Raw genomic sequence first — 12598 nt, 5'->3', positions numbered from 1 at the left:
TCTGTCTGCCTTCTTCTTCTTTAAAATAGATGCAAAACAAGCAATGAAAAAAAAAATAATCAGAATTTCTTACTCTATGCTTGTTCAGGGTCAATGATGTAGAATGTGTGGAACCAAAGAATCAGCTACATTTAAACATTTCCTCTCCCACTGGAACAACCTTCACGCATGCACATAATATAGCCTTCTACACTAATACAATATAAAATAACTCAAAGTAAGTTTATTAAAATAGCTTAGAGTCTACAGTAGATATAACCATTTCCTTCTATCAAACCAAACAACTGGGGAGATAATTACCGGTACTTGTAACAGCTGCAATAGGTCACATGCTCCACTGTCTTCCTAACAGAAGTGTTAATCATTAAAATATAAGGCACACTTCTGCCTTGAGACATCTTCTTAATCCTACTTGGGGTGTGTTATTGCTGTAGTTTACTCAAATTAACCAGTATTTAGTTATTGGAGAAGCATCACCAAACATAGGTAAGTGTGGAATGAGAAAACAGATGTGTGGGAGGCATATGGACTGAAGCCTGCAGGCAATGAACTCATAAAATATAGACAAAGAAGAACAGCAGCTACGAGCTGTAGACCAAAACTGCTCTAACAAGGTTATAAATCACAGTTATTACACAAACATGGTGCATATGTGCCCTTCATTAGGAAGTGTGTACAGTTTCTAAGCACTTCACCTCTATCTTGTTACTAACCCTCATACATTTGTGGTGTCTTGCTTTTACATCACTGTCATACCCCCTGCAGCATTTAAGGGTTATGGTTTGTTTTGGTATCACTGCTTCAATATACAGTTTTACTGGATTAGGTAATACAACAAAAAGCTAAGAGGTTTACCTAGAACATATAGGTGCCTTGTTTACAAAACTCATTAATCTCCTAAATGTTAATGGAAATATCCTTGATGCTTCCAATTAATTGCAGGCTCACCAATTACAATTACTGATACACCGCAGGGTGTATGAACCAACAGCAGGACAGGAATAATACTCTCAATACTCACTAGATCATTAGGTGAGACACTAGTTACACCTCATTGAAAATGTTTGTTGCTTCTAAACAAAAAGATTGTGCAAGCCATCTGGAAATCAAGAGAGGACCTAAGCATTGGAAGCATACTCTTCCTATACCAATTAAAAATGTTATAGACAAAAATGGCAACCAGGCTGAGAGCTTTTTTTTATATGATTGGGATGCCGAAATGACATCTTTCAGCTCTATGGCAATTTATGGTCTTATACACACAATCTTTCCATAGTCATGTGAATTTGATGACAAGAATAAATATTGAATGTAAATATGCTGTATTATTTATGAATCAAAAATATTTCTGCAAAGGTTGCTTTACTTTTAAATACAATATATAGAACTCTACTACACAATGTAAACATACCCTAGAAGAACTCGATCCACTGCGACATTGGTAGATGAAGAAATAAGGAGTTTCCAGTGAGATGAATCCTGTTCATCAAAGGGATCAACGCTTTCAAATAGCTGAACTAAGAACAAAACCACCACAGCCAGTAGATAGCTTTTTCCAGCACCAAACACTCCTGAAAAGTCAAAAATGTTCTCCATTTTACAGTTTGCTGAGCAAATATAGAATATTTGTACTGTACAATCCTTTTATTGGAGTCCATTGAGGCACATATGGACTTTGGGTTATACCGCCGCCTACAAGGAGAGTGGATAAACCGAAGTTTAAAGGAGAACTATGAGGTGAGTGCTTTTCACTCACCTTATAGTTCTAGCCGACCTGTGACAATGAGACTGTCGCAGGTCGGCTCAGTAGATCGGGAGGTGAGCGAACACATACCGGCGTTCGTTCACTTCTCGATCCTGTCATTGCTCTCTGCCGTGACAGGGGAGGGGCTGGATGCCCCCCCCCCCGCTCCGCCAGCGCTGACGGCCACAACGGACAGGGGAGGGGACAGTGGGCTCTGCCTTTCGATAGGCAGAGCCAGCTGTCAGTCACGCAGCTGGGTGGATCCCGGCACAATTGTCGGGATCCGCTTCAGCTGCGGCGTCTCAGTATACCGCGAGCAGCTGCTTGCTATATATTGAGACGCCGCAGCTGAAGCGGATCCCGACAATTGTGCCGACGGTATACTGAGCCTAGGGTGACGGGAGGACGCTAGTTTGTGTCCTCCCGTTACCCTAAGGAGAACTATGGGGAAAAGACTTAACCCCATAGTTCTCCTTTAAAACTGAAGGCCAGCACCGTGATGAACACTCGGGGTGCATAGGTGAGATTGAAAGTCGGAGCACTGGAAAGATGGGTACCTGTAGGTACGTGTCCTAACTGACCACAGAGAGCAAAACATTCCCATGGAGAAGGAAAGCAATGTCAGATCTTGTGGATACAATGCAACATTTTTGGACCTACAAGCAACAAATGAGACAGATGATCCCTTTGGAAAAGAGAACAGTAACCAGGTTGGAGTACAACTCCTGAAACCTTTATGCCATAGGAACTGGGCAATGATGCCTTGGTCCAGAAGACCCAGAAGAGCTGGATCTGTGCAGTGATACTAGTAGGTTAGAGGTAAGGAGCCACAGAGTAAGCAGAAAGTGAATGTTCAGTTTGTATCCTTGGAATATTTTCCCCTGCACCTAAGCGTCTGAGAGGCAAACTATCAGGTGTCCCCAAAGATTAACAAGCATCCCCCCCACTTTGAAAAGTGGGGATGCACCTTAATGCTGGTGAAAGTTTTACAGGCTTTTTACTAGAGGTGCGCCGAAATGAAAATTTTAAAACCGAAATAAGAAAAAATGTCGGGCCGAAACGGAAATATTTGTTTTCTAACACAATTGGGGTAGGGAGTTTGAGAGGATGGGAGAGTAATGGTGTAGGTAATTTTTTGCTTGACGCACTTTGGGCCAATTAGTACCGATTGTCCATTGCCTGAATGACACAGCCTATCTGTTGCTAACCATGTGCATTTCTTTATGGCCACAATTCAGTGTGATGAAGTGTCCCTAAAGAAGTGCTTGATGAGTGTATATTTCCCATAGTATACATTATCAGCAATGACTCAATCGTGGTCAAACAAAAGTTATACACTAATATACAGTAAATAGGGTTGTTTGCTCATGGCAACTAATTACAACCGCTGTGCAAGGCAAATAATGCAATCTGTCACATGACTGGTTGCTGCAAGTGCTAGCGTTTATACATCAGTCCCAGAGTGTATGCCAGAAATTAAGCACAAAAGGAAATGCAGTTTCTAGCTTTTTTTTTGCTTACCATGAATAATAGTGATCGGGGGGCTTTGCTGTTTCCGAGGTCCATCAGAACCACACATCATTAGTGCCGCTTGCATCACAGCAGCCGCTTGGTCTTCATTTAAACAGAACTGATTAATCATATCTTGTGCTAAATTCATTACAAAGGTATGATCTGGAATCTCACATTTGCTGGAAATCTTTGCAGTAATAGCAGGTGGCTTGAACTTTCCTCTTGAAATCTTATTAGGCTTTTCACATTCAGAAGACCTGGAGCAACAGACATAAGGTACAGTAATGAAGTTTGTGACCAATGAATCTTAACAAAGTCAGCTTAGTAATATATGACCAATATGGAAGGTAATATATATGTAATCTTAAGGGCAGGTGAGTGCCTGTTTGCATCCCTTGTGTTTTCCAGAAATGGTCAGTTATGACTAGGGATGAGGTTCAGGTTTGCCACTAACATGTGTTCGAGGAGAATCCTGTGGGTTTAAGATTGCAGTTCTGGCGAGGAGAATTTAAAAAAAAATCTATGACAGGAAAGTATGAAGGGCCAATGAAGGGGGTATTTGGATAAGCCAGCCCCTGACTATAAATGAAGCGGCAAAGGGTGCAGAGCACAGGAAAATCAGAGGCAAAGCTGACAAATTGCATAGGGAGAGACTAGGGTCAGTTAGGGGACTGTTTATCATTTCTGATTGCTGGCTCTTTGGGGAATTAACCCTTTTGCTGTCCTATTTTCTTTCTTTTTTTTTTTTCATTGTAGTCTTTTCGCCTATTAGCACCTAAAAAAAAAGCATGTGTCACTGCTAAAGCTGTCTTTGAAGTTGCTTGAAATATCCCTTTCTCTGCTCTATGTTTTTATAAAAAATGTTTGCATTGAAATGTGTCCCACATGGAAGTGCCCAGCTCCCCTAGCCTTTTTTTTCTGCCTTTTTAGTAGTTTGCTTATTAGCCCTAAAAATGGCAAAATCTACTAATAAGATTTGTCTCTCATAAACTTCAAATGGCAGTCACCACTAAAACTGGGTTCAAAAATTTGTAAACAGGATTTGCCAAAACCTCAGTGTATTGAACCCAGGCAGATTTGCTAATTTCTAGAAATGACATTATACTTTGTCAGCAGTGCACCATGGCAGCCAATCAGAGTTCACTCTGATGATATCAGTGCAGTAGGTGTTAGTTTTTGATTGGTTACTGTATTTACGATTGTCGTTATGGATTACTGCACAGAAATCTTTGCTTAATAAGGTTAATGGTGTGCTATGACTTGAAATCTAATTAAATGGTTAGACTAAGGCTACCTATAGAAAAAAAGAGACAGGAGGGTATTTATCAAAACTGGAGCAGATTTGCACTGCAACCAATCAGCTTCTTTGTCTCATTTTCAAATCTTACCTGAGCAAACTGTTAAGAGATGCTGATTGGTTGCCACGGGCAACCGCACCAGATTCTGACTGCTCCAGTTTTGATAAATTCCCCCTACTTGTGAAAGATCTTTTGTGCCATCAATTGGTTGTTCATTTGTAAAATGTGCAAGCAGTGGTGCCAGAGAATATCAAAGATATGCCTCTAGGGTAACGTAAACGAGCATTAAGATGGTGAAAAAACACGTCACGCAATAATATTACAAAATGAACATCATTTGAAAAACAACAGAAATTTCTCGCTCTACAGACCACGCTTTATGTTGTTTGTTATCTATAAAATAACTTTCATAGAAATGAGCTTTCCTAAATAAATAAGCACAAAAATAGCCTTTTTCTTTAGACAGCCATCTAATGTCTGTAAGTAGCCTTCACTTGTTGAACAAATGCACACATAGCAGACTGGAATTCATGCTTTTTGTTCACAAATGTGGTGCAGTATCTCCTTGGGGTTAGAAGGTAGAAGAAACGGGGGAGACCCATGCATTGTAATGATACAGCTATAAACCAAAAGGTTGCATTTCTTGTCATTGACAAGCCACATAAGGCTAAGATAACAGACAGACGTGATGCCATTTACCATGTGTACCTGTCATTTACTTACATTGTGAGGAGGTGAGGCATTAAAGGTAAAGTGGATGAGTTGACGTGCTCTTGAATGTTTCTCATACATGTCAGTTCTGTGCTTGCATTACAGACCAGCAATGCATGGACAATCACTGAAAATATATACAATAAAAGCACAGCTTTAATGGGTTTATGCAGTGCCTATACAATTAAATCTAGCCAGATATAAAAGGGACAGCTTAATGCAGCTCTGTGTTTTTGTTAGCAAGCAGTGTAAGTACTAGAACGTGACTTGTTATTAGCCTTTTGCAGTCCACTGTACAGCAGAACTAAGTGGGAGAGGAAGAAGCAGCACAAGGAGGCAATCAGTCTATATCACCATGAACATTGGAGTACAAGCAATAATTCCAGGGCCAAAAATAACTGTTAACACTAAACTGATGAGCAGTAAAAGCTTTTAAAGCGTCGCCTATGGCCAATTTTCAGAATGGTATTGTTTTGCAATTTCACAGGCACAGGCAATTTTAAGGCTTTGACTTGTTTGGTATCTATTTACCTGGTGTGACCCCGTCTTTTATATTTTACCCAAAAATTGGGTAATAACAAATGTTTCATGTCATAACGTAGGGAAAACAGGTTTTGTTTTCAATACTTTCTGTACTTTTTTTCTTTATATGGTGATTAAATATCACCAAACGAAAGTTCTATCTGTCCCAAAAAATTATATAAAATTAATTTCAGTACAGCGTTGCATGACGAAATAGATGGCCTGGACAGGAAGGGGGTTCAAGTGGTTAGGAAACACCAATCAGTGCAAAAACCAGTGCTACATTTAAAAGTGATTTATAAAAATAAACCCCTTTTTTTTTTTAAACTTTGCTTTCATTCAAGTGATTTTGAAATAAAAACAAGCAAGGCATTTGGACAAAACAATCCCCATTTTGTACCCTGAAAGTACCAGCTCCTGGGAAAAATGAGCAATTCATTTTGTGGAAACAGACAATAGTTGGAGTAAAATGACAGCGTATACACGTCTGTTTCAAAGTTGGCGACAGATCATAGACAGTGACAATATTCGTTATGACGGATACTGTACAAACATATACACTGTACTCATTAAAAGCCATTCATGAATGTTGTCACCATTTTGGTTACAAAAGTCTTTGTTTTTATAGTTAATTCAGTCACCTACTGTTTGCTGGCCAGTTAGAAGGGCAGTATCCTTTCAAAGGAGAAATCTCTATGTCATTGTTAGCAGAGGGTCCAAAGAAAACGCTGCAAGCGATGAAAGTATCCATTGGATCAAAGTTCAGAGTCTTTGAAACAACCCAGACATCATCTGAAAAATGTGATAAAGTAGGTCGTTATAAATAGTACCATTATATATTACAGCTCAGTTGTAAAACGACAAGGATTCTCAAGATGAATGGACACAGTGCTCTAAGAGTCCCCTGTAAATGTCAGGTCAATGAGCCTGGTGGCTACTGTAACAGGAAAGAAAAGTGAAATGTACATGAGTATATTTTGTCATTCAGTGCTACCTATACTTAATAATAAATACTGTACGTGTGTCCATAAATTTAATTAAAGGAGAACTATGAGGTGAGCGATTTCCACTCATCCTCATAGTTAGAGCCGACCTGTGACAAAGAAGCTGTCACAGGTCGGCTCTATTAATCGGGATATCAGCGAATACACACAATCGCTTGTTCACTTTCCGATCATCTCCTTGCAGTGAGCGGTGACTGTCAGTCACCACTCCCTGCAGAGATTCCCCCCTCCCCTCTCCGATCCTCCAGCGCTGAGTGGAGGAATGGACAGGGGGAGGGGGCGGGTACAGCTGGCTCTGCCTCTAGATAGGCAGTGCCAGGTGTCACTCACGCAGCTGGGTGGATCACGACAGTATTGTCGGGATCCGTCCCGGCTGCGGCGCTCTCAGTATATCGCGGGCAATAGCCTGCTATATACTGAGCTTTGGGTCACGGAAGGAGGTTAGTACATGTCCTCCCGTGACCCTAAAGAGAACTATGGGGAAAAACACTTACCCCGTAGTTCTCATTTAATCTTCAGAAGGAAAGTTGGATGTTTGGATTGCAACTACAGAATAGCGATACAATGGTCCTGATTCCTTAATTAGCAGAACAACTTGTCTTAAACTGATATTAAAGTCATAAGGTTTTAAGCCATTTCAAGTGCTGATGAAATCTCTTACAATGAATGCTGCTTCTTGATGTTTAAAAGTTTTAGTTTCCTGCAGAGTCAGCTGGTCCAATGAGCACTGGTCCTGATATACTGTTTTAGGTTGGCTCCTAAAGCTGTTAGCTGTGTGCGTTTCCACAAATACACAGAAACAGCAAAGCAAGCCGCTCCTCTGCTCACTACTACTCCTTCCTTCTCTAAGCTTTAAGATGAACAGCTGCTGGACTCTACTCTGTCCCTCGTGATCTTGTATTGGACAGGAAGTTAAGGGAGGTGGAGCTGAAAAAGATGGAGCCAGCTATTTGAAATGTGGATAATTTCTTGGGCAAAAACGTAAAGAAATACTTTGCTGTGGATTGTATATTTGTTTGATCTGGATTCAATATTGGAAAAAGTTTGAGAGTTTAATACTATTTTAAGTGTTGTATCAAACATTATGATGACCCACTACATTTGTCAAAAGACTGATGTTTCAGGCACTAACACCTAAAACATCAATCTTTTGCCTCCGTTTACATCAGATTACCCCTGATCTGCCACAATCAGGTCCACCAAAACGGAACTCTGTTCCGTCTGGTTTTCCAGACCTGGGAGGAGTTGGGGGTTATCAGATATAAACAGACTCCTGAAATGCCCGTCTGAAAAGGGCCTTATAGAAAAAGCAAAACATAGCGGTTAACATTGCTTTCACTTTTTTTCCTGATACATCTTTGTGATAAGCTGATATTGTTCTGGACTACTCTGCTCTTGTCATGTTGCAGGAGCACTGTGGGAGATAAAAACATTTACTCGTTTCAATAAAATAGAAAATTAACAAAAAAAAAATCTTAAAAAACTGTATGTCTCCCAAGAGATACCTGTCAAGACACAAGACTTATGGGTTTGTATCCTTATAGAAGGAAGACTGGCAATCCTGTGCTCCCTGCTATACTGATACTAGCCCTTTCAGCAAGAAATGGGGTATCCCACTAATATTACTGTCACCCAATACCAGTATGGGGGGCATAGGTGCCCAATGGACACCAGACACGCTTGTATCTTTTTTTAGTAATAAGGCATAGCTAAGTTCTCCAATTTTAATTGAAACATTACCAAAATGAATATTGCCATTCAGGTGAAGCCATCAAGGTGAATATTGATGGCTTCGCATTGAAACTCCTTTTTACAATAAAATCAGCATGGAATTATGTCCAGAAATGTGTTCATTTAAAAAGCAACTTAATGATTACACTCAGCAGATGGAGGAAATTTCCTAAATAGCCTCCTGAAGACAGCAACACTATGTGCTTTTGCAAACTGAAGACCTAAATGAAGTTTATAGATGATAAAGAGCCTTTTCAGGTTATCTTGCACAGGAGATTAAATAATTACCCCTTTAAGGCAAATTGGTCTTGCCATTTACTATATAACCATCAACACACAGTTGTACGTCCATATTAAATTACCTTTACTATATGCAGATGAGTTATCCTTTCTGTTCAGCTTGAGATAAAGTTTTGTTTTTGATTTGCCACCAAATTCTGCATTCGTATTGACAACTTTTGCAAACTTGCCAAACTGTCGTTTTGGATATCCAGATATTTTCCTGTTAACAGGCAACATAAGAGTAAAGGTATTCTTTAGATACCCGGCATATTTTGCCAACAGCGCAGAACAGTTTATTGTTGAGTTTAGGGTTTTAAAAAAATATGGATTTTTGTACTCACCATAAAATCCTTTTCTTTGAGTCCTTTGGTGGACACAGGAAGTCTTTAACCTTCAGGTTATACTGCTGCACACAGGAGGATTGGACAAATCAGACATTTAATCTGCAGGAGAATGCTAATGGCCTCTGTGATCAATGTCAGCATATAATTGGATGATTTGGGCAGAGGACCCTGCCACAGCTGATAAAGCTAAAGAGACTCCCAGGACCGACTGCAGGCTGCAGATGTCGTCACTGTCAGCAGGTGTCCTGCAAGTAGCCCCAGAGCCATTAGTAGGAAAAAAAAAGCAGGTGGCAACCAGTACAGCTCAACTGTCAACCCACTGGACGACCGTGCCAGATAGCTGTAATTGAAGAGACAAAGTTCCAAGCAGAGATACAAAGAGTCTTAAGTGATGAAAAAAAAGTGCCATCAAAAATAGGTTATGCTTTAACACGGCAGAGCTGAAGAAAATATGTCCATACTCAGTCATGTGGGTAGCAGGAGGGGGTTTTCCTGGGCTGCCCTACAGTCTTTTTGTTTGCCAGTGTCCAGGTGGCTGTATAACCTGAAGGTTAAAGACTTCCATTGTCCCTCAATAGATGAGAATGAAATATATTTCAGTGCAATATTTACAATGAAAGTGCGTGTTAGCTGTATAGTACATACCTAATGATAAGCTGGCTTTCTTCATACAGGTTTATATTCTGACATCTGATGTACTTTGACAGGCTCTTCATGTCCCCTATTACAAGTCTGGACTCAGGTTTTCCCTTCTCCTGCTGTGTCCCTTTTACCTCATCCAACCATTTAAAGTACTTACACTGATCAGCTTTGGGTGCATCACATGTATAAAAGAATCTACCCTAGAGTCAGAAGAAAATTGAATATTTTTACTCATAATTCTTTCTCATGAATTCAGTGGGGTTATTTTGCCCTGGCCACAGATGTAATCTAAACTGAAATAATTCTAAGCATGTTACCTTATTGGGGCCTTCTTTTCTAACCATCACAAGCTTAGCAGGTTGCTGATGCAGGCAAAGTGGAGAAGCTGTATCCTTTCTATTTGCCTCATCAACCTCTGTTGAAGTGTAGAAGGACATGTCCACTTTGGAGAAAGCTTTGTGCAGCCTCTGTGACAGCTCAAACATTATAACATTTAAATGTTCTGTATAGAAACAAATTTAGGTAAAAATTATTTATCTATAATATGGACCCATCATTAAAAACCAAATCACAGTTGGAGGTGTGATGGGCAGTGAAGAATCAGTAAAAGAAAGTTTAATGAGAAACAATCCTTTACACCCTGTACTCAATACAATGGGACACAAACACAAATTAAATGTACTTTGGTGAGGTAGTAATCTAACATATACCGTAATTATAATTATTTCAGCCAAAAGATCCAAGATCTTTAGTGTATGTTGTGAAAAGTGGCCTGAGTGTGGCCAGCCTTACTGTACAGATTAAATGTCTCTATACCCAAAGCTTTTTTTGTTTTGGTTAGAACAAGGAAAGGTTAGAACCCCTGTCAAGTTTTTCTGTTATCCAGGGCTCAGAGAGATCTCCCCTAACGTTCAGTTCTGGGGACAATGTTGAGGGAAAAGCTGCAACGGGGAAAGAGACATCAAAAAGCTAACACGTTTTAGCATACTTAACTTGAAGCATTTTTACTGTCTGTGCTGCTGTTTGAGAGATTCCCCTCCCTTCCTCTTTTGGGGACAAACATTTTAGCAGACAGGAAGTGAAGGAATCTCTCCAACTATAGATCCACTTCAAGAGATAATAAAGATACTCCTGCATATCTGCCTTTACTGCCAATGATTTTTGTCAAAAGAAGAAACAAACAAAAAAGTTACAGGGTCCTGGTGTACCCTGCTCTATCTCATACCAAACTTTCACCTGTCCTGTTTAGTTTTTTTCAAAAAATGGAGGTTAGTTTCAGCTTCTAGTTGCAACAGTAAAAACAGAAAAAAAACAACAGATAACAATGTAAAAGAGATTGTGATAATGCTGTTCTGAGATTCCAAAGTGGAAAATGTGCCCCCAATAATTTCTGAAACACGATAACCGTATAGATTTAGATCTGCTTCTTCAGACCAAGGTGGGAATAAACAATTGTCTGTAATAGTATATAGTTAGTATGAACGAAAGGCATGTTGACCGTGTCCAAAAAAAAACCTCACACACAAGGGATTTTTCTGACCCGGTCGACACGTCTTTCGTTCATAGGCATATCAAGTATATGTTCACATAATGTAACAAAAAAAATCTTATAATCTAACTCTGTGAAAAGCGTAACCTAACTTGTGCGCACCCCCTCCCCCTTTCCCATTTGGTTCTTGAAACAAATTTGTTCTATCAATATGGAAAGATAATGTGAATAATATAAATAATATATATACTTGGGGATGCACATAAAAGACTGATGTGCAATATTAAGGGCCATTGAAAAATAAGGTATAAATGATATGGCCCTATTTTTAATTAATCAAAGATGTATGTTTGTATCCTTTACAATGCATTATAAATACATCTATTATCTTATCTTTTAGATATATGTGTTATCATATACTGTGAATATCATTTTAATTATATGGAGCTTCCTCTCTATGGGAATGATGCTAAAACTAAGGATGTGGTGTCTGAGTTAAGTTAATCCTGAATATGGTACACTTAAATGATTGCATTAACTGTCATACCTGCAAGAGATGCACTGAGGACTTGCTTATAATGGGCCGAAGACTGGAACACAGCTGGGATATTTACTTTTCTTTTAGGAATTGATGCAGACAGCACAATGTGTTTGGGTAGAAACGCAAGTTCACAGGATAGTGAGATCTAAAATGATAAAATATGTGTCTCATTGCCATTAGTTCTATAAAGTACAAGAAAGCTGCTGTAATAAAGTGCAAGAATCATAATTGCCCGACTAGCCTAAGGGACTCTTCAGAGATAGGGCAAGCACCAAGGCAATGCCAGCGGCTCTGGATCTGGAAACGCTCCCCAGCCAACTTGTACCAGAAGTGAGCCTGGAAAGTGCCCCATGCGGAACCCAGTGCCTGAATGGAAACGTCCAGTCCAGCGGGGTCAGGATGTGGTCTTCCAAAAGCCAGGGTGAGGACAACCATGCCACATAGATTCAATCAGAGAGAAACCTCTAGCAGTGATGTACAGAAGAATCTTGATTAAAGAAAAGATTTGAAGAAGAAAAACGTGCTAGCAAAATGGATGCATAATGGTAGTAGTAGGGGTTAACTTAGGCTGGCCTATAGTTTGTTTATTATTGTCAGTGTGCAATCCTCCTGTAGGCGGCATTATAGCCCTAAGATTAAAGTCTCCCTAAATGGAAGAGAAATACATTCCTGTTTATCAATTCTCTGTACCCACTGTACAGCTCTGAGCGTTTCATGATTCTAAACTTTAGTGTACCAGTGCTTTAAACCAGCCAAGATACTGAGGATGCATCAGGGG

At 39.7% G+C, this 12598-nt stretch overlaps 1 protein-coding gene across 1 annotated transcript in view; it reads right to left on the bottom strand.

The window, feature by feature from the left end:
• Nucleotides 1–12598, bottom strand: part of ZGRF1 (zinc finger GRF-type containing 1) — a 61613-nt gene that overhangs the window by 25959 nt on the left and 23056 nt on the right. The window contains exons 11-18 of the mRNA XM_018569788.1: nt 11827–11965; nt 10108–10292; nt 9794–9990; nt 8885–9024; nt 6433–6579; nt 5278–5392; nt 3266–3513; nt 1412–1571 (exon numbers count right to left, since the gene is read on the bottom strand). Of these exons, the coding sequence (XP_018425290.1) occupies nt 1412–1571; nt 3266–3513; nt 5278–5392; nt 6433–6579; nt 8885–9024; nt 9794–9990; nt 10108–10292; nt 11827–11965 (1331 nt within the window). The remainder of the gene's footprint in view (nt 1–1411; nt 1572–3265; nt 3514–5277; nt 5393–6432; nt 6580–8884; nt 9025–9793; nt 9991–10107; nt 10293–11826; nt 11966–12598) is intronic.

The sequence above is a fragment of the Nanorana parkeri genome, unplaced genomic scaffold, assembly GCF_000935625.1.
Source record: "Nanorana parkeri isolate BGI_ZX_2015 unplaced genomic scaffold, ASM93562v1 scaffold36, whole genome shotgun sequence".
Taxonomy (NCBI): Eukaryota; Metazoa; Chordata; class Amphibia; order Anura; family Dicroglossidae; genus Nanorana; species Nanorana parkeri.
Note: the sequence above shows the minus strand (reverse complement) of the source record. Positions and strands in the feature narration are given on the sequence as shown.